At 51.1% G+C, this 18,707-nt stretch overlaps 1 protein-coding gene across 2 annotated transcripts in view; it reads left to right on the top strand.

The window, feature by feature from the left end:
• RAP1A (RAP1A, member of RAS oncogene family) overlaps positions 1-5,637 on the top strand; it is a 35,460-nt gene extending 29,823 nt beyond the window's left edge. For both annotated transcript variants that reach the window (XM_068659857.1, XM_068659858.1), the window contains 2 exons: positions 2,727-2,842; positions 4,915-5,637. In XM_068659857.1, coding sequence (XP_068515958.1) covers positions 2,727-2,813 — 87 coding nt within the window. In that variant the 3' untranslated portion in view covers positions 2,814-2,842; positions 4,915-5,637. The remainder of the gene's footprint in view (positions 1-2,726; positions 2,843-4,914) is intronic.
• The last annotated feature ends 13,070 nt before the right edge of the window (positions 5,638-18,707 follow it).

The raw sequence follows: 18,707 nt of genomic DNA, 5'->3' as shown, positions 1-18,707 counted from the left end.
TGTTGGTTGTTGGTTTTGAAAGTATTTGCTTTTCACATTCCTGCTACATCTGGCTGCTCAAGCAGACACCCCATCACAGTCCTCCTCTGGTAAGCCGCTAATTTACTGAGACCATGTCCAAACATCTCTCTGTGTACCCCATTCCCGTGTTTAAACAAGAAACACCTTCGGAAGTCGGTGTGCATGTCGCTGCTACCTGAGGCCGTGTGGCACTGCTTGCCATCCGGCAGCAAGGTTTTGTTCTGTGCTGGGAGTTATCTGACAGTGGCAGGGGCCGGTTTTCCAGTCACAAACACTAAGGTGACCCCATTGAGCAGAGCTGGTTTGGTGCCAGGAGATAACTGGGACCATTTAGGAGACAGTGATAAGGAGAAGCAGGAGGATTTTGGACTAGACCCAGAGTGCTCTTGGCAGCCAGTGTGACATGCCCAGCACCACATCCGTCGGGTGGAGAGGGACGGGAGCTCCAGGCTGCTGTGTTTGGGATTAGCCTGGCTGCGGTGCTCGTTAATCCAGCCTGGTAAATATAGCTCGCTGAGCCAGGCTCCTGCCAGACAGGGCTTTGTGTGTGTCTCTGAGCTGTAGTAAAGCTGGGACAGCTAACAAAGAAATGAGTGGCTCAGTCATCAAACAGGTACCGTGGCGTATACCAAGTCCTGCTTTATTTGTATTTCCACAGAGACTGACCTCTCAGTAGCCAGAGGTGCTTTAAAGTTCTCCAAAGAACTGGGCTGGGACAAATACACACCTGCAGTCAGGCTTGATCATATCCAGGAAAATGAGTATCTGGAAGATTAGTTTCTGTTTTTATTGTGATCTTAGTTTTGTGTGTTTCTGCTAGTTCACATTGTCCGGTTATAAAAAGCATAAAAACTAAGGAAATCAAGAAGGAACACGATGAATCAAGCCACTCACTGTGCTTGGTTATTTGTTCTGCTGGCTTATGGAGTGAGGAGGAGTTTACATTACTCTTCGGTTTTGTTTTTGTAAAGCTACATTTGCAGTTCCTAACTTTGTTAAAGTCTAGGCTAAAGGCTGGTAAATTTCTGCCTGCATTTGCTGAAAGTTAAACCTTTCCTACAGATAGGATGTTTTTAATACAGGTATGAGTCGACCTCAGTAGCAGTGCTTCAGGTTTCTTCCTGGTGACCTGTGTGGTGATCTTGCAGTGCACTGACATCTAGGGATAGTGGCGTTCCTGAAACCTTGCTGCAGACTTCACTTTCATAGTCACTGTCAATACGAACACTTAAATGACAGAACTTCAGATTTTTCTTTTTTTTTTTTTTTTTTTTCCCCCCTACCTTAGCCCTGGGAAGCAGGGAGGAATGAGGGGTCTACCCAAAGCAGTCAAGAACCTCATCTGCCAGAGAGAGGTGGTTGGGGCCTTCACAGATTCAGGCTCCTTCAGCACATCTTAATCACTTTGGAATTACCTTGGCTCTTGTTTATAAAGGCTTAAATATTGAAAGGTGGTTTGCATCAGCAGCAAAGAAGGAGTATTGGTTTCTACTGCAGAAACCTTCTCTTTGTATGTCGTCTGCACACTTTTTAAGATCTTGGTTGTGTCTGTTGAAGAGTCCAAACTGCTGCTTTTGCCTGGGGCTGACAGAAAGCTGCAGCAATAAGCTTAGGGGAGGAGCAACTATCAGATGCTGTTAAAATATTTTACATCAGAGCTTGATAAAAGGCACTGTATGTTCATTTTGTTTGGAGCTATATAACTGGGCACGAGTGCTGTCACGTATGTAATAACCAGAAAATCTTAGATTTCCAGTAGCTGAAATTTGTTATAACCTATTTCTTTGTCTGCTGAATTTCCTTTGAATCAACAAGAGTTTGTGAGCAATCAGCCACTCTGGGAAGGAAAAAAGTAAACAAGGAGAAGGGTGGAGCTTTCTGGAGCTCTAAATATTTCTGCTCAGTACCATGACCCAGCTCCAAGCATTTTTGCAAAGCTCATTTTGCTATAAATGGGTTATTACTGGGAAAACAACTCACAGCAAAAGCGTTCACAAGAAATTTCTGAAGCTGAAAGAGGCCCCTGTAGTCATCCTCTTCTGGAAAAGTCTGAGTTCAGGGCAGACAATTTGTTTTTCCTCACTGATTGTATTAATAAATTCAAAAGATCAGATCAAGGACAAAGGCAAATTAGATCAGAAGTGAGTGAACAGCAGCTCTGACCTGTATGGCAAAGAGGAGAACTAGGAGGGTATGAATGCAGCGGGTGAGCAAAGACCACTTGTGAAAGTGAAAGCCAGGGAGAAAGGCTGCCTGGAAGGACACGGTGCTCTGCAGAGACACCAGGGAGCACTAGGGAGAAAGTGGTCCTTTAGGGTATTATGCCTGTCCTTTTACAAACAAAACCCCAAAGCTGATGTCCTTTCCCAGTTTTCTTCTGGGTGCCCAAAGCAAGGGATTCTTTGCTGTTCCATTGCCTTACCCTTCTGAAGTCTTTGGTCATGCGTAACCTGAAGGGGGAAACCTGTATGTGGCAGGGCAGGAGCTTACAGCTCCCCTATATTCTGCATGCTGATGTGAGCTCTGTGCTCCCTTGTTTCTGAAGCAGCTGCTTGAGAAACACATTTAGGTAAATGCAGGCAGATTGATGGAATTTGTAGGACTGCAGCCACCTGGAAAGAGTATCTGTCATTTTGCCAATGTGCCTAATTATTGACACGTACGTTTTATTGTTTTGATACTCAGTTTGTGTTCTTCATTTTCAGATCTTTTATGACCTGGTCAGACAGATAAATAGGAAAACACCAGTGGAAAAGAAGAAGCCTAAAAAGAAATCATGTCTGCTGCTTTAGGCTCCCATCGTGCAGCAGCTCTGAGCCAGGTAAGAGGTGTCTGCACCTGCAACCCAGGTAATCTGACCCTGGGCTGCTCCAAAATACATAATTCCTTCCCTGTCTGCTGCATCTGTGGGACTTTGAAAACCAGTTCCACTGACTGACTTAGCAGAGAAATACCTGCCTTGCTCCCTTTCTCCTTTTGCTTGCGTTGATGAATGCACCAGGTAGAGCAGGAACTGATGGGTGAGGTGTTGCCTTCTTGCTCTTACAAGTTCTCCCTCTGTCTTGTGACACCATGGCTGGAGCCATCCTGGGTCAGTTTTGCTTCCTTTTTATTCTCTACTGAAGTTCAGTGGCGTTTGGGTGGCTTGCAGTGTAGTCGCAGCTGCTGTCCAGCCCTAGCTGATACAAGGACAATTGCAAGTTGGTTTGGGTGGGACATGGATTTCAACGGCAGAAAAATGAAAAGCTGACCACCAGGGGGGAAAAAAACAACAGAAAACAAGGTTGGACATACGCTATAAATAACCTTCCTGTGTATCTTGGCAGGGCACTCTGTGCTTACAGCTGTTCTGTCGCACTCCTGGAAGCAAGCAGCATTTCTGTAGCTTCAGGTTTTGGACAGAAATACCAGCATCTTAGCACACATGTGTGCTGCGTGGCGGTGCCGACACAGAGGTGTGCAGGGGAAGTGGCCCTGCTCAGCACTGGGAAGCAGGAAATGATCAGAGAGCAGACAAATCATCTCAGCTGGTGTCGGCTGTGCAAAGAGCATTGTCTGGAAATGCAGAGGGCAGATTTGCAAGCCCTGCAGGCTGGGTTGAGACGGGTTAATTCGCTGTGTTGCTGTCGATGTTCCATACGTGCCCATGCTGCCAGCCTCTGGTCATTGCTGTGACCCACCAGAAGCTGTTCTCTTAGGTATGGCAGCTGGCAAAGCAGCACAAGTGCCCTTATCCTGCAGCATTTAAAACAAACTTCTGGTTAGGTAGGAAGAATTTCAAGGATGAATTCCTGGAATCGGCGGTTAACTGCCTTTCTGCCAGACCTGAAGGGCACGCTGTGGGCGGATGTTTCTTTAGCCTGGCTGTGATTGAGCAGGACAAGTGCAGCTATGCAGTTAACCTGGCTGCTGATGATTTGTGCTTTATTTATTGATTGAGTCTCTTATCCTGAGCTCTGAATGTCATAAAATAATAGCTCAGTCCTGTGGGGAAACAATGGTTTTAGGAAAAGAAATGGAAGAGTGTATCTCAAGTGGCTTTTCCTGTTCCTCGGGCGATATATCTGGATTTAGCTAGTGCGGCGTCAGCCAGGATGGCTTCTTGGAGCCAGGCACCCCCAGCCCTGGGGACGTGCTGTCTGCCAGGCTGGCTGAGCTGAGCTGGGTTGTGCTGGGCTGTGTTGAGCTGAGCTGAGCTGTGCTGTGGCGCCTGCTTGGCCTCGGTGCGGTGCTGAAGGGCTCTGCAGCTGCCGGCGGCTCACCTGGAGCCCTTGTGTTCAGTCGGTTGCTGATGGGGCTCCTGTAGCACTGGCTGCTTCTGCCTGTGCCCCCAGAGCTGCTCCAGATGATTGAAATACAGCTCAACATCTCCCCTGGTGTTTGTAAATCTCTTCATAACCGATTGCCTCCTTGTTACGGCTGGAACAGGGCTCAGGGTGGTCTCCAACTTGTTATACTTGGGCAGTATCTTGGAGGGAGAAAAGGTGAAATTGCCCTCCCTTAAATTGTTCTGCTGTTGCTGAATTCGATACACTTGAGCTGGATGCAGCCTGGAGCAGAGGCTCCCTGCCTCATAAGGCACTGTTGTTAGGACAGCGAGATGGGGGGGCAGCTCCCTGTGGCTGCTGCCGTGTTGGTGACAAAACAAGAACTCGTTTCTGAAACGGTTCTGCTTTCCGAAGGCTTTTCTCTCTCTGTAGCTGAGAGTTCAAAGGGCGGTAGGAGCAAACCACAACAGCGAGGGAAGATAACCTCTTCCTGCTGAAATCTGTGTGTTTTTACAGACGTGTACGGGCAGTTGTGTGGGGAAACACACTCAGGCCTTTGTCTGAGGTTGCTGTTCAGGAGGATGAGAAACGTTCCCACCATCACCTTGTTTTTCACTTTTTCCAGATTGCAGGAATGAAGAACTGTTGCCTAAATGGAAAGTGCCAGCATTCCCGACGTCAAAACCTTATGGAAATTAGCAACATATCTGAAGAAGCTTCTCCTGTTTTTATATACCATGAGAAGAATTTAGATCTTAAAATGGTTTGCACACAGTCCCTGGAAAAACAAATTGCTCTGTGTATATCTCTTGGAAATTTAAGACAATAGTATTTCTCCTTTGCAATAGCAGTTAACAGATGTGAAAATAAATATAATTGACTCTAGTGTATGATTATACAAAGGAGCATGGATGCATTTCAAATGTTAGATATTGCTACTATAATTAAAATTTCATATTGACCCTTTTACCATAATTTCTCCCCATCAAGCACTAAAAATGTTCCACCATTATATATTATATCTATAACTATAGATATATATTACCTAAAATTTCCCTTTGAACTCACAGCAGCAAATAACTTTTTGAGTCGTCGACTTCATTTTATATTTAAAGGTTACAGAATATCATTATTTTCATTCTGCCATTATATTCTAATTAAAAATGTTTGTGCATAATGCTTTGGAAAAATGGGTCTTTTATAGGAAAAAACTGGGATAACTGATTTCTATGGCTTTAAAAGCAAAAATATATAATATACTAAACCAACTCTAATATTGCTTCTTGTGTTTTACTGTCACAGATTAAATTACAGCTTTTATGAATGATTAAATTTTAGTACATTTTCATTTTGTTTCTGTGTTTTTGTTATGGTTTCCAGACTTTGGTTTTTATCAACGTTTTGTGAACTCTTTTTCCATTCTGGTAGATCATTGTTGCAACAGATCCCAACAGTATGTCGTTAGGCCAATGCGATGTCTTCACGCACCCTCCTTGTTGGATGTACTTAATCATATTACACACTAAAGTACAGAAGGCTACTTTTAATTAGCTTTGTATGTTCTTTTGAATATTTAAAGATTGTATTCTGCTGAAAATATTTCCTCTGTACAATTATTTTTATATGTACAAATTTGGTTTAATACTGTATCAAGGTCTGACTTCACTGTCGTCTTCAGTTTCACACAGCTGTGTACTTCACCAGTAGAATCCTTCCTTTAGCAGTGTCGTCCTGCCGGGCAGGAGCCCACGGGGATGTTACATACGGTCAGCATCTCGAGACGAAACTGGGGAGTTGTGTGTCGGTTCTGACTAAACACAATTTCAACAAAGCAAACAGCTGCTTTGCGTTTTTAGGTAAAATCTGGCTAGCGTTACCTGATCTGCAGTCAGATGAAGGGTTGTTTGTTTTTCTTTTTTCCATTTTGACTTGTTCGGTTTGTTTTTAAATACCTGTTGGTTTCATCAAGTTTAAAAGAGCAGGGTATGAAGAGACCGCTGGGTGCTCAGCCTCGATCCTCCTGTGCATATGCAAGTAAAAGAACTGCCTTTGGGGCCCGTTGGACCCAAATCACATCTTCAGTTTGATGCTGCTGAAATTCCCTCAGTGTTGGAGGATTTGCTCCCGCTTCACTTCTGAGTAAGTGAGAAGAGAAATGTATCTTCACAGTGGAGAAAACTCGGGACGGACTCTGTCCTGATTGTTTAAATGGGAAATCAAGATGTAATTGCTGGTGAACATTTGTTCCTGGAGTTGTATAGTTTTATTGGAAACCAGGGGTGACAAATTTCTATAAATGTGTTTTTTCTAAAACTGTTACTGATGCAGCTGTTGAATTATACAGAGATCCCAGTTTCTAAATGCAGCCCAAACAAGACTGGATGAGAATATTCGGATGACAATAATGTGAAAACATCTGCCTCCTTACAAGTTGCTAGGACAAACTTAGTTACGTAGCTGATTGTCTTCAACCTACCGCTGCGCTTCCTTTTTCAGGAGGAGCAGAAGCATGGTATTTGCAGGTTGGTTATCTTTACTAAATGTAAAAATATTTTAGTAATAAAGTAATTTTAATGTACTTCTTGATTGCTAGATGTCTCTTCTATGAAAAATGGAAACCTTGACGTTCTAGAGACAGCACGAGAAATTGGTTCACCTTCTGTAAATGCCAGGTGCTTTGGTTGTAAAACCTGGAGCAGCCCAGGCTGCAAGGGCAGGGCTGTGTTCCCCTGGGGGCTGTGCCTCCCTCTCAGGCTGTTCCCCTCGCCCTTTTTGCTCCTTTTTCCTCCTTTTTGCTCCTTTTCTCGGTCCCGGGGTCTCGGCGCCGCTCGGTGCCCACCAGGGGGCGGCCTCGGCCCGTGCCCGGCTGCAGCCGCAGGGGCTCGGAGGGGGGGGCTCCGGGCCCTTGGCCAGGAGAACCCTGAAGAAAGTCAAAAATTAAAATCTGCAGGGGGCCTTGAGCCTCTCTGGTTTTGGCACCACCCGAGGGAGGCAGCGCGTTAACAGGCCCCGAGCCCTGGCCTCATCCAGTGCCTTTGCTTCGAGCTGAGCCTCGCACAAACTCCCCCAGAGCCGTTCACTGCTGCCGGCTGTCCCAATGGCCGTGCTGTCATCCCTCCGGCCTGTGTTTGTCTTCCTCATTTCTGTGTTTCCAAAAGTTGCTCTGAAACTCATTTCCCACCTCAAGGCGGTAGGACCCGAGGGCAGCTCCCCGGTGCCGTGAGCCCCGCGTGCTGGGGAGCTGAAATGGCCGGGTTTGAGCTGGATCCGAAGGCAGGGCTGAGGAAGGAGCTGGGCAGGCGATGCTGGGTCGTGGAGCCTGCAGGGATCTGTGCTGCTGCCGTGCTCTGCTCCCAGCCCCTGAGCTGCACGGACGTGCCTGCTGCTGGGGAGCAGACCCAGCAGCGGTGTGAGACACCTCGTGAGCGTGAGCTTCAGATCTGGCCTTTGCAGAAGTCACCCAAACTAACGAGTGTTTTATCTGTTTTGCCAGGGCTGGACACCGAAGAAGCAAAATTCATTTCTGCTATGGGCCGGTTGCCATTCAGCAAAGAGCCAGGAGTTTGTTTTACCTGCCCTGGGACCTGGAGCAGGGCGAAGGCTTTCAGCTGCCGTGCAGCCGCCCGTCCCGTGCCATGGAGAGACCCCCAAATTACCAAGAGAGCTCTCTGGAGCCCCTGTGTGGGATGAGGGAGAGGAGCTGCTTTGGAGGCCCTCAGGCAACATCATGAAGCTGCAGCACAAAATTGCCAGGAGCCCTGGGCTGCTGCGCCTCTTCACAGCCACATTTCTCAGGGGATGCTAAAGGAAGTTTGGTCCTTCTCATCCCGGTGACGTCCCTGCGAGGCTTCACGGGGCGCTGCAGCCGGCGGCTTCCTCCATCTCACGTGGCCTTGGTGCTCGGGTCAGCATCCTCAAACAGCTGGGGAAGCAGCTGGGCGATCTCACGGGGATTTGTGCACGCTCAGGGGCAAGTCGTGGGAAAACGTGCTCTGGGATGGTCTCGCACACCCACGTGGGCTTCTCCGGGGTCTCCTGGGGCACACGCTGCCTGTTCTCAGTGTTTTCCCATGCTGCTCGCGTTGGGCTGTCACAGCTGCTTCAGGAGGAACTGGGGTCTGGGCCTGCACCCGTGTTGCAGCTGGCAAGCTGAGGGATGTGTGGGGCAGCCCTTCCACCACCGCCTGTGTCACATTCTCCAGAAGAGCCCAGGACCACTTGGAGCGCACCAACGGACCTGGGAGAAGCTGAAACAAACTGGTCCTGAGGCCTGTTACTGGGAAGTTCACTGAGACCCAAGGAGAGAAGATGGCCCAGCAGTAAAAGCAGCGCTCAGCTGGGTTTGGTGCCTTTGGGGTTTCCTAGACTTTGAGTTTATGTTAGCTACTGGTGGAGGCATTCAGCAGGCAGCGGTTTGTGATGGTTTCACACCAGGATCACCTGCAAAACCAGCTCCCCTTCCAGAGCCCGTGGTGCTGAGCGGGACCAGGAGCTGCCTGGGGCAGAGCCTGGAGGAAGCATCAGAAGCTGCCTTAATTAGAGGCCGTTCCAGGGCTAATTAGCCATGCTTCAGAAAGAGTAGAGGAAGAATAAATGATTTGTCAAAGGTGCGTGAGCCCGAGGTATCTGTCCCGCTGCCTTGGCCCTGCCAGCCCCTGGCTCGATGCTGAATTCGCACACTGGCGGCATTTTCTTTGTGTGCTAGGGATGTGTAAGGCCAAAAGCCCCGATGGCGGGGGGGGAGGAAGGGAATAAGGAGCCTGTTGTGCTGCGGGGGGAGCAGGGTGGCAGCCGGGCCGCAGCCGGCAGCTGCTCACGGGGCTGCGGCTGGAGGCTGAGCCACAAAGGACAAATTCACGGGGCCGAGCGTGGCTCTGCGGCCCAGCACACTGCGAGCATTATGGGGCCGGGTGGGCAGCCCTGGGCAGCCTCCCACCCGCTCCCCATCAAAGCACTGCCTTGAGCCGAGCCCTGGCTCAGAAAGGGAGGAGGAGGAGGCACTGGGAAAGCATTTCCAACGTTCCTGTGCCAAGGAGCAGGCTTGGGGAGCAGTGCAGCAGGGGACAGGCAGCCGGTGCTGCCAGGGCCCAGCACTGCTCGCAGGGTGCCAACGGAGCCTCCTGGATTCATTTCTGTGGTGCCCTCCCTGCTTTGCAGCCCAGGAACCTGAAAAGCCCTGGGTGTCACTCAGGATGGCCACACAGAGAGCAATAGGTGCCTGGATCCGAGCTCCTCTCAGCAGAGTGAAGCTGACAGTAATTTTACTTCTCACCCCAAGTGTTTTACGTATAAATCAGGCTTCTTGTATCCCATTTGGAGTGAACGGTGGTGCAGCTGAGTGAAAGCAAGCAGCGCTGTGGCTCTGCTGCCCTTTGCTACCCGGGTTGTTACAAATCATCAGACAAATTAACTTCAGCTGGGCTATGCCTTCACTCCACCTTCCCCACGGCCAGCGTGTGGATGTAACATTTTCGGGGCCGCAGATACCCAGTACCCTACTGCAGGTTTTCATTTAGCTTTGGAAATAAGCAGTGTCAAGCTGCCGTGTCAGTGTGGCTTAAATTCACAGCAGAAGTCATTTGGTTGGAAGCACTGTACGTTATTAAATATGACTGCACAGGAGCCCCTGTGGGATAATCCTTTATGATAAATGATGTTGGAAATGAGGGAGACCCGATATTGGCCATCTCGCATACCAGTCACAGTTAATCTGCAGGAACGGTAAAAGACACGGCATAATCACGGATATGTGGAGCAAAGGGCAAAGGCTGGGCTTTGACAAAGCGACAGCTAAATCTGAGATGCAGTCAGCCCTGAGTGCACTGCAAACAGACGGAGCGGGAGCATCCTTCTTCAGCACGGGGAAGGCAGCACGTGCATGCCCACAGGTTTCTCTCCAGTAACGTGCACCCTGCTCAACTGACTCTCGGTATTGTCTAGTACCAAAGAACCAGAAATCTGCAGAAATAAAGAGATTAAAAGGCGAACAGAAGCCTCTTGCTTTCTGAAGTCCCATTAGAAACGTCCATGAATGTCAATGGGAACAACAGCCAGCATCCCTCTTCTGCAGGACTCTAACGCAGGGAGATATTTATTTGTCCTGTCAGGGAATCAGACGCTGTAATTGAGCAAACGATAATACATGTTTGACTGGCCTCAGAGTGAAGTTTTCTGCTCTAAATGCATCGATTTGGGGCTGACATAAAAAGCCATTAAGGCCCTGATGCACGGCGAGGACAAGCGAGCCTGGCAGCTCCCGGCCATGAGTTTGCAGCCCTGGAAAAAAAGGGCACGGTGTGGGCTGCCCCTCTGCAGCTCTCGGCTGTTGTGGGACCGGGCACAGGGCGCTGCCCTTTGTTCTGTGCCCAACGCGTTGCCATTGTCTGGTGAGCAGATCACAGGCGGCTTTGGCCCTCTCCCTCTGAAACAATCGCATTTAGGGCTTGACCGAGAAGCATTCGGCATGAGATTAGCTTCCCGGCGCGGGGGCAGGACTGGAGCAATAATTGAATAAGCGCGAGGCAGCGCCTGAGGCACGCAGGGATGAGTCAGGGCAGCTGGCAGCGGAGCCGCTGCCCATGGGCAGCAGGGAAAAGCTCCCGGGGGCTCCTCCCGGCCCCTCCGCTGCCCTCCTGGAGCCTCTGGGCACAGCCCCGTGCCCACAGCCCCTGTCACAGCCCTGCACCACCCCAAACTCCCCGCTCAGCATCAGGCACCCATCTGTGGCTGCGCTGCGCCCTGCCCGTGTGTTCTCCCCCGGAAAATGCTAATTGGCATGCTGCTGTTGTGCTGAGTGGCACGTTCCTAATAGGATTCGGGATCTGCTGCTGCTTTCTCGCTCCGCGTCTGTTGGATTTCCCGCTCCCTTTAATATTTTTTTTTTTTCACTCCGTTTGGTTGCTGCTTTCAGTGCAGGCTGCTCTGTGGAAAATTGAAGAAATCAAGGGTTTATTTTTAGAAGCTGCAAAAGGAATTCAACCCAAGGCAAATGCAATTACTTCAGGTTGCTAGCAGGCTTCTGAGAAGCAAGAAAAATCTTCTCAAGAGCAAGTGGCCTAAAATGCCATGAAGGCATCACGCAAGGAGAGCTTCACTTAACCATTTGAGGAGTGCATTTAGTTGCACGGGGCCAAGCAGCGAGGGACGTGGTGCTGCCTGCTCCCGGCACTCCAGCACAGCACAGAGCTGTGCCCACAGCACGCCCCGGCCATGCCCCCACCTCCTGGATGCTATTCCTGGACCACTTTTAGGGCATTCGTTGCCCAAAGCGGCTGCTGGGTTGTTTCTGGAGACCTCACGGCTGGAGAAGGAGGAGAAGGGGTGGGAGAGCGGTTCCTCATTTGAGAGCTTTCACTCTATAATTAAGCTGAACAAGAGACTCTGAGCTAAATCTCTGTTCCTCTCGCTCTGCCTGAGCAAACACAAAGAGGAGAAAAGGACTGAACCAAACAATTAAAACAAGAAATAAAATTGCACAGAGAGGTCTGTGGAATGATTTTTCCTTGACACGCTTGCCCCCAACAAGTGCCACATGCCCTGTGCATAAATAGCAGCTGCCCAGACTTGCTTAATCATCCCATTGTTGCTTTATAATATTAATTAAACATTCCTCTGGGATTGTTCGCATCCTAATTAAATCACGAACTTACAAAAGCGGGTGAAGAAACCAGACAAGTGTATGCTGGGGGATGCACAGCCCGATTTCGCTAAACTGTGTGCAATCATCTTCCAAAAAACCACACTGACGGAGGGCGGGCGGTGGGAAGCATTTCTCGTGGGGCTGGGGGCTCTGATTAACGGTCGGGGGCTCTGATAACAGCCGGGGGCTCTGATTAATGGCCCTTGGGGCTCGGCAGTGGCCGCTTGCTGCGGAGCACTCAGAGCGGGAGCCCGGGGGGTGCAGGCAGGGGCGAGCTCCCCTCCGGCGAGGCACGAGCGTCGTCCTTGGCCGATATCAAAGGGACAATTAATGCGCAGCTGCTCGGCGAGGGGCGGGGGAGGCGAGGGGCTGCGCTCAGCACCCCGCAGGCAGCAGCTGGGCTGCACGACCCCAGCCCCGGGTACAGGCGAGGAATCCCCCAAACCCCAGTGGGGCTGCAGGGACGGCTGGCAGCGTGCGAGCGCGGAGATGCCCAGAAGTGGAGCCGCATCGAGACACGTGGGGGATAACGTCTGATCTCAGGGCGATCCCAGCCTCGCTGGTGTGTCCTGGACAGGAGCAACACCGAGCCCTGGCCTCCCATGGAGGGCAGCCTCTGCCCCGCACCGTGCTCGGCCTCCCCAGCTTCTGCTTTCATGTCGGAGGAAGAGTTGAGCACATTGTTCCCAGCCAAGGCTCATGCGCCCTGCAGGGATGTGCTGTGAATAACGTCCCAAATTATATGAGTAATTAAAATCAATGAGAGGGTATCCTGTTAAATAACGTAATTAGATGAGCATGGCGAGCAAGACGAGTGTAAGAGCGTTTTTGTTCTCCTCCTGCTGATAGCTTCCAACTCCTTCCCCGTTGTCTCCTCCCCGGGAGATGCAGCGGGCATCACGCGTGGCCGTGCCTGGCTGCACGTTCCCCTCGCGGAGGCTCTTGTGGGGTCTCCGGAGCCCCATCCTGCTCCCTCTCGTGCTGCCACCACACATGGGGTGATCTCTACCCTCAGCCTCCATCCTGGGCAGGACCACAGGGGTGAGCAGGCTCTGTCCTGGAGCCATGCGACCTGCATCAGGTACCAGACTGGGCACGGTTACACTGCGGGTCCGAATGGGAAACCTGGTCCTGAGCAGAGGTGCTGCGTGAGTGTGGCTTAGTTGCTGTGCAGAGATCAGGATTTACCCCTGATTTATCTCCCCGGTGCTGTGGGTGGGCCGGTTAACCATCCCCACACTGTGATATTTTCTGTAGCCCCTTTGTTGCTTGAAACACAGAGGTGACTTGCTTTCATCTCCTGCTTGAGAGGGATTTAATAGTAGCTAGGAAGTAAAAACATTTCTTATGAAAATGCAATTGGCTATCCACGTTAATTTCAGACAGAAGCAAATGAAAATACAGCTCATGCAACAGCTCCAACAACTGAAGTGTAAATGAAGGGCCCCACAGGGTGGAAACGAGAATTAATTTCTATGTGCATAATGAATTGTCTCAGCATTTCAACCCCGCCACTGTGGATGAGGTACAGCCGTAAGCAAACATCTCGAATTCCGGGCGTTTTTCCCCTGCTTGAAGCAAAGATTTGGGGCAGGAGGGGTGCGAGGGACAGCGCGAGCTCGGAGCCCACCCGGGCACCCAGCAGTGCCCAGGGTTGGGGCCACAGAGGCCTGGTTTGCCCTCACCACACTCGGATTTCCAGCTCTCCAAGAGCTTTCAGGATCCCGCACTCCCCTCCCTGTGGCAGCCCCATCCCCTTGCACCGACCCCATCCCTGTCCCCATCCCCATTCCTGCCAGGGGACCCCCTCCCTGCCTCAGTAGAGCCCCGCTCCCAGCCTCAGTGCTCGGAGAGGGGCTGGGGCCTCCAATTAACAGGAGTGCCGAGATTAATTAGTGTTGGTGTAACGCTCTGGAACCAAAGGGCTCAGTAAACATATGCCTACACTTACAAAGCCACTGTAGGTTTAATTTGTTCTCTTAATTTCAGAGGACACTAAATTAGGAATCCAAGTGCTGAGGGTCCTTTTTGTTCCATTTCTGCTTGTTCCAGGGCAGGGACCAAAGGCTCAGTCCATTAAGAGCTGCACGTGGACAGATCTTTCTGCGTGGTGTGCTGTTAACTCCAAGGGGCTCTGGTCAGGGTAGAGGCATCTGGCCAGATGGCTCTCATTGCAGGGCTGGGATCTAAATTATTAATTTATAGTATCGTGTTCATGACTTTGCGTATCCCAAAGGAAGCACTGAAAAGTCCTTAAGTTGGTGCTTATTTTTTCCAGCTGCAGCGTGCAGGGAGCTGTGAGCCTGTGCATTCTGTTTTATTTTAAGCTTGTTTGTGATTTTCCAAGGTAGTGAAATGTTGCAAAGACGTGTCACATCTAATTGCACTTGTCACATTAAATCATATTATGGCAAAAAACCTGAACCCCTGCTGGGAACATAATCCCCTCTGGTAGGGATACGGGGAAATTTACCTTTGACATGCTGCAGGAGTGACAGGTTGTTCCAGACCCGATTTAGACTCACACACGAGGGGCATGCGTACAGCACGATGCCCCCCCTGCAGCACTTCGTGGCACTGGGAATGCATTCGCAGCCCATGCCTGCAAAATGTGCTGCTGCCCAGCGAGGAGCTTGGCGCTGAGCTGGCCGATTGATGCTCATCTGCCTGGCAAGTGCCACCCGCGGGTCTGGCAAGGTAGAGCAGAGTTTCCCCAGAAATCTGGGCACGTAGGGGCTGCCTGGCACCGGTAAGGAACTGCAGGGCTTGCTGCTTTGCGGGCAGGGTGAGGGAGTTTTGTCCTGTCCATTTCAGGGTGCTTTAGAGGGCCCATAAAAGCCCTGCAGAAGGAAAAGTTTTGCTTGACTTCTCCTGGCAATATCTCTTATCTCCAGTGAATTTCCCGAGTCTGTTTCCAGCTGCAGGTGGAGTGTTTGTTCCCGTTCACCTTAGGAGACACCTTAAAAAGGCAAACGAGATACGTGTTCTGTGGAAAGCTCAGCAAATCCCAGTAACAGCATCACCAACATCGAGTGATGAGTGTTTGAAAACCAGGTAAGCAGTAAGCAGAAAGATTCCCTCTTGAATCCTTTTCAGTCAGAGGACGTGATCAGTCCTTACAAGCACAGCTCGATTCAGGGAGCAGGAAGCTCGGTACAAAACCGACGGCGACTCGTTTCCACACAATTAGCATGAGTGCATTCAGACCAGGCAGCTGCACGCATAAATGCCTGGCGAGCTGCCTTTGGGTGCAAACTCTCAGTAATTGGTCTGGAACGGAATGAAAAAGGGAGAGCGGGGAGAGCCGGAGCAGGTAGCTGGGGAGAGCTGCAGCCGGGCAGCGCTCCCCTCGGCCTCCTGCCCTGGCTGCCACGAGAGCCCACGGTGTGGACTGGGTGAGCGGTGGCCAGGCACGGGGCTCAGGCCTCATCCCTTGCTGTGTTCCCTCACTGCCAGCACACCCTGCTGCTGGAACCGCTGCCAGGACAGCGAGTTAAGTGGGGTCTCTTCCTGCAGCCCTTCAGACGGGGCCTGGTGCTGCAACGCCCTCAGCCCAGGCCGGAGGTGACGGGCGCTGTGCAGCGCTCCTGACACCAGGCCAGTCCTCTCAGGAGATTTTTCAGTCCCAAAGGGTTGTTACAGACACAAAACGTGGTGCTGGGAGGCTGGAGAGACCCTTTGGTTATCCTAACCAGGCAAGGAGAGTTGCTGTTTGCATATCCATTTAAGAATAAAGCAATTGCTTCTTGGGGCACCGGCTGATCTCAGGCCCGGTGTCGCTTCCTGGCACTCACCTCCGCTCGTGACGCCTTCGGAGGCTCAGCTCCAGGTTTCACCTCCGCAGAGGCTGTCATGGGCAGAGCAAAGGGACTAATTAAACCTGACAGGATGTCACGTTCGTTATCTCCAGGTTCGAAATGTCACATCGCTAACGCCAGCCTGATGGTGTGAATGCAGCGAAGCCCTCTGGGATGGGTCCAGCCCGAATTGCTGGCTCAGTCCGCTAATGAGGGAGCAGATCTGCCCGCTAATTGCCCAGACGGTGGGACCCCCGCACCCCCAGCTCCCACAGCAGCATCTCCAGAGGTGGCACAGACAAACCAGAGCTGGGTGATGGTGCCCAGCCCTGTGCCCTGCTCAGGAGCTCCTCTGTGCCCCGAGGCAGCAGTACCAGGGATGGGCAGCAGGACCTGGCTTGGCCCCACGGGAGGTGGCAGCCTGTGGGCATCAGCACCCAGCAGCCGCTCTCCTCCCTGCTCCCACACCAGGGCTGTGGCCTCATCCAGCCCCTTTCCTGTCCCCACCAGGACCGTGTCCTGTCTCCTGTGCTGTGTAAAGCCTGCTTGAAAGTGCTTTTCCCATTTAGCCTCCGGACTGCCCAAGGTGAAGACCAGAGGAGGGTCAGGAGTTTCATCTTCCCAGGATATTGATTTCTCCCTTTCTCTTCCCTGCTTGGCGAAAACCAAGAAACTTGAGCCAGTTCAGAGGCTTTGCTCAGTGTGGCTATTATAGGAAATGCACCTGAAAAACATGCACTGAGACCTCGCTGGGGACTGCGAGCTCACAGCCGGGCAGTGAATGAATCCCCCAAGGCAAAGGAGAAGGCTTGAGGAGCCACCTCCAAGCAGCGAGGCTCGGGTAAAGCCATCTCTGGGACAGCAGAGCAAAGCCGAGCTGGGCTAGCAGAGCTCCCAGCAGTGTCACAGCCCAGCTTCGGCTGACACAAATAATTGCAGAAAACTGTTTTTTTGTTTATTCTGTAAAATCAGCATATGAGACTGCTTGCCAGCTGGAAGAGGGTACGATTTCTTGATTAGAAATGCCACGTGGATACAATTGGACTTGAACAAAAGGAAAGAGAAACATACCCTCTTTCTGCAGAGACAGGGATGTTGAAGAGAGAGGCATGGTTCGGTTCTTGGAACGTTGCTCGAGGAAGTAGAAGAGATTCTGCTGATAATATGACAAAGGTGATGGGGAAAATGTTGGAGTGAATAAACAGCAGTGGGCTTTGAACAAAATGGGTCTTATTTCAGCAATGATACGGCAATTGGCTTCTCTCCTGCCAGACTCAGTATGAGGGGAATTGAGGGGAAATTGTTAAATTTGCTCAGTTTCCAGTCAGAAGGCCTTTCCGGTTAGTTAGGCACATCAGCACGGATGGTTGGCAGTGGCAGGGGCGCAGCCGCTGTGCAGCGTGGTCACGGAGCTGCCCCTGGGATGCAGGGGATGCAGAGGAGCTGGGCGATGGGAAGGGAACCAAACTGGCACAGCCAGCCTCTATTTGCCTTTCCTCTTGCCCAGCTTTAGCCCCATCCCATTGTCAGAAGCGTAAGCTGTGAAATGGTTTTAAAAATAAAAGCTTTTTAATTACTGGCACATTTGTGAGCCTTCTGGAGGCCATCTGGCTGGAGGAAGCACGCTGTGAGCGTCAGTGCTGGATGCGATGGGAAAGCCCAGAGAGGCAGAGCGAGGAGCAGACCCTGGAAATCACTTCATTAATTGTAAGAGCCCGACCCTCTCTGCACACGAGGCGACCTGGGCCAGACGCAGCACTGATCCATGCCTGTTCAACGTGCGTGGGGCCAGGCAGTGCTGCCCCCAGCCCCTTGGCCCAGCACAAACCTGGGCAGAGCAGCCCCTGGGGAGGAAAAGGCCACCAAGAGCCTTGGAGCAGCTCCCTGCTGGGCTCGCTGCTGCTGCCCCTCTTGCCCAAACCAGGGCTCCTGGGATCAGGCCAGCGGTGGGCAGTGCCAGTCTCCTCCTGCATCCATCCCTCACTGCCATCTCATTAACCCCTGGTGTCTGAACGAACATTATTGGTGTCAAATTAACTCCAGCTTGATCCTCTCTGGGCTTCGCACAATCCAGGAATAGAGATTTCTAATAAATCTCAGCGCCCAAGGTTCATTTGCCATCGCTGCCTTGCATGGGACAGGTTCACGGGGGAACGTCTCTGTAATTATTGCAGTGTTTGGTATTAACCACACCTATCAAAGATGCAGAACACAGCTAGGGCCTCATTAAAGACTGTCATCGTGCTAATTAGCTAGGTCTCATACTTAATAATGGGGAACTATTTCATGGCAGTTTCATGAAAAAAGAGGAGAAAAAGCCATTATCGTTTCAGGAAAAGTCCCTGGAGAAGTGAAATGGTAATTCACAAATTCTACCCACATCTATTAGCAAATCCTGCTCTGGAGACAAAACGAGGTAGGATGACTGGCTTGCCTGATAGTCTTTATTGTTTGAATGCCTCTTAAAGAATATTAATTAAATATTTTTTCTCCCAAGAACGTGGAGATCCAGCCACATTTACTTGCAATTTTCAAGTGGCTGTCTGAAGCTCAGAGCACACTGAATTTGTCACTGTAAACACTTTGGAAAATCCTATTTCAGTGCAAGATATCCTTTGATGACACGTTTAGGAGGCAGAGGGAACATAAACATGTTTGAAGCTATGCTGGGTGCTTGGACTTTGCGAAACACCCCTGAGGGTCTCTGCTCCTTCGAGAGCAGGAGGAACGAAGCGAAGGTGACCTCCTGGCTCCCTGGGCTGTCCTGCAGCCCGGCCCAGGGCTGATGTGGTCCTGCTGGCGGCCACAGGCAGGAGCAGGGCACGTAGCAGCAGGCACAGAGACCACCCCGAGCCCCTTGGCACTGACCCGCTGTAGCCAGTCCCACCCCGCTGCCAGGAATTCGGGGGGAGCGGGGTGCATGGTTTGGGTGGGAAAGGAACGCGTGGGCGGCTGCTGGGCCAAGAACGGCCCTGTCCATGC

Source organism: Anas acuta, chromosome 24 (genome assembly GCF_963932015.1).
Source record: "Anas acuta chromosome 24, bAnaAcu1.1, whole genome shotgun sequence".
Lineage (NCBI taxonomy): Eukaryota > Metazoa > Chordata > Aves > Anseriformes > Anatidae > Anas > Anas acuta.
Note: the sequence above shows the minus strand (reverse complement) of the source record. Positions and strands in the feature narration are given on the sequence as shown.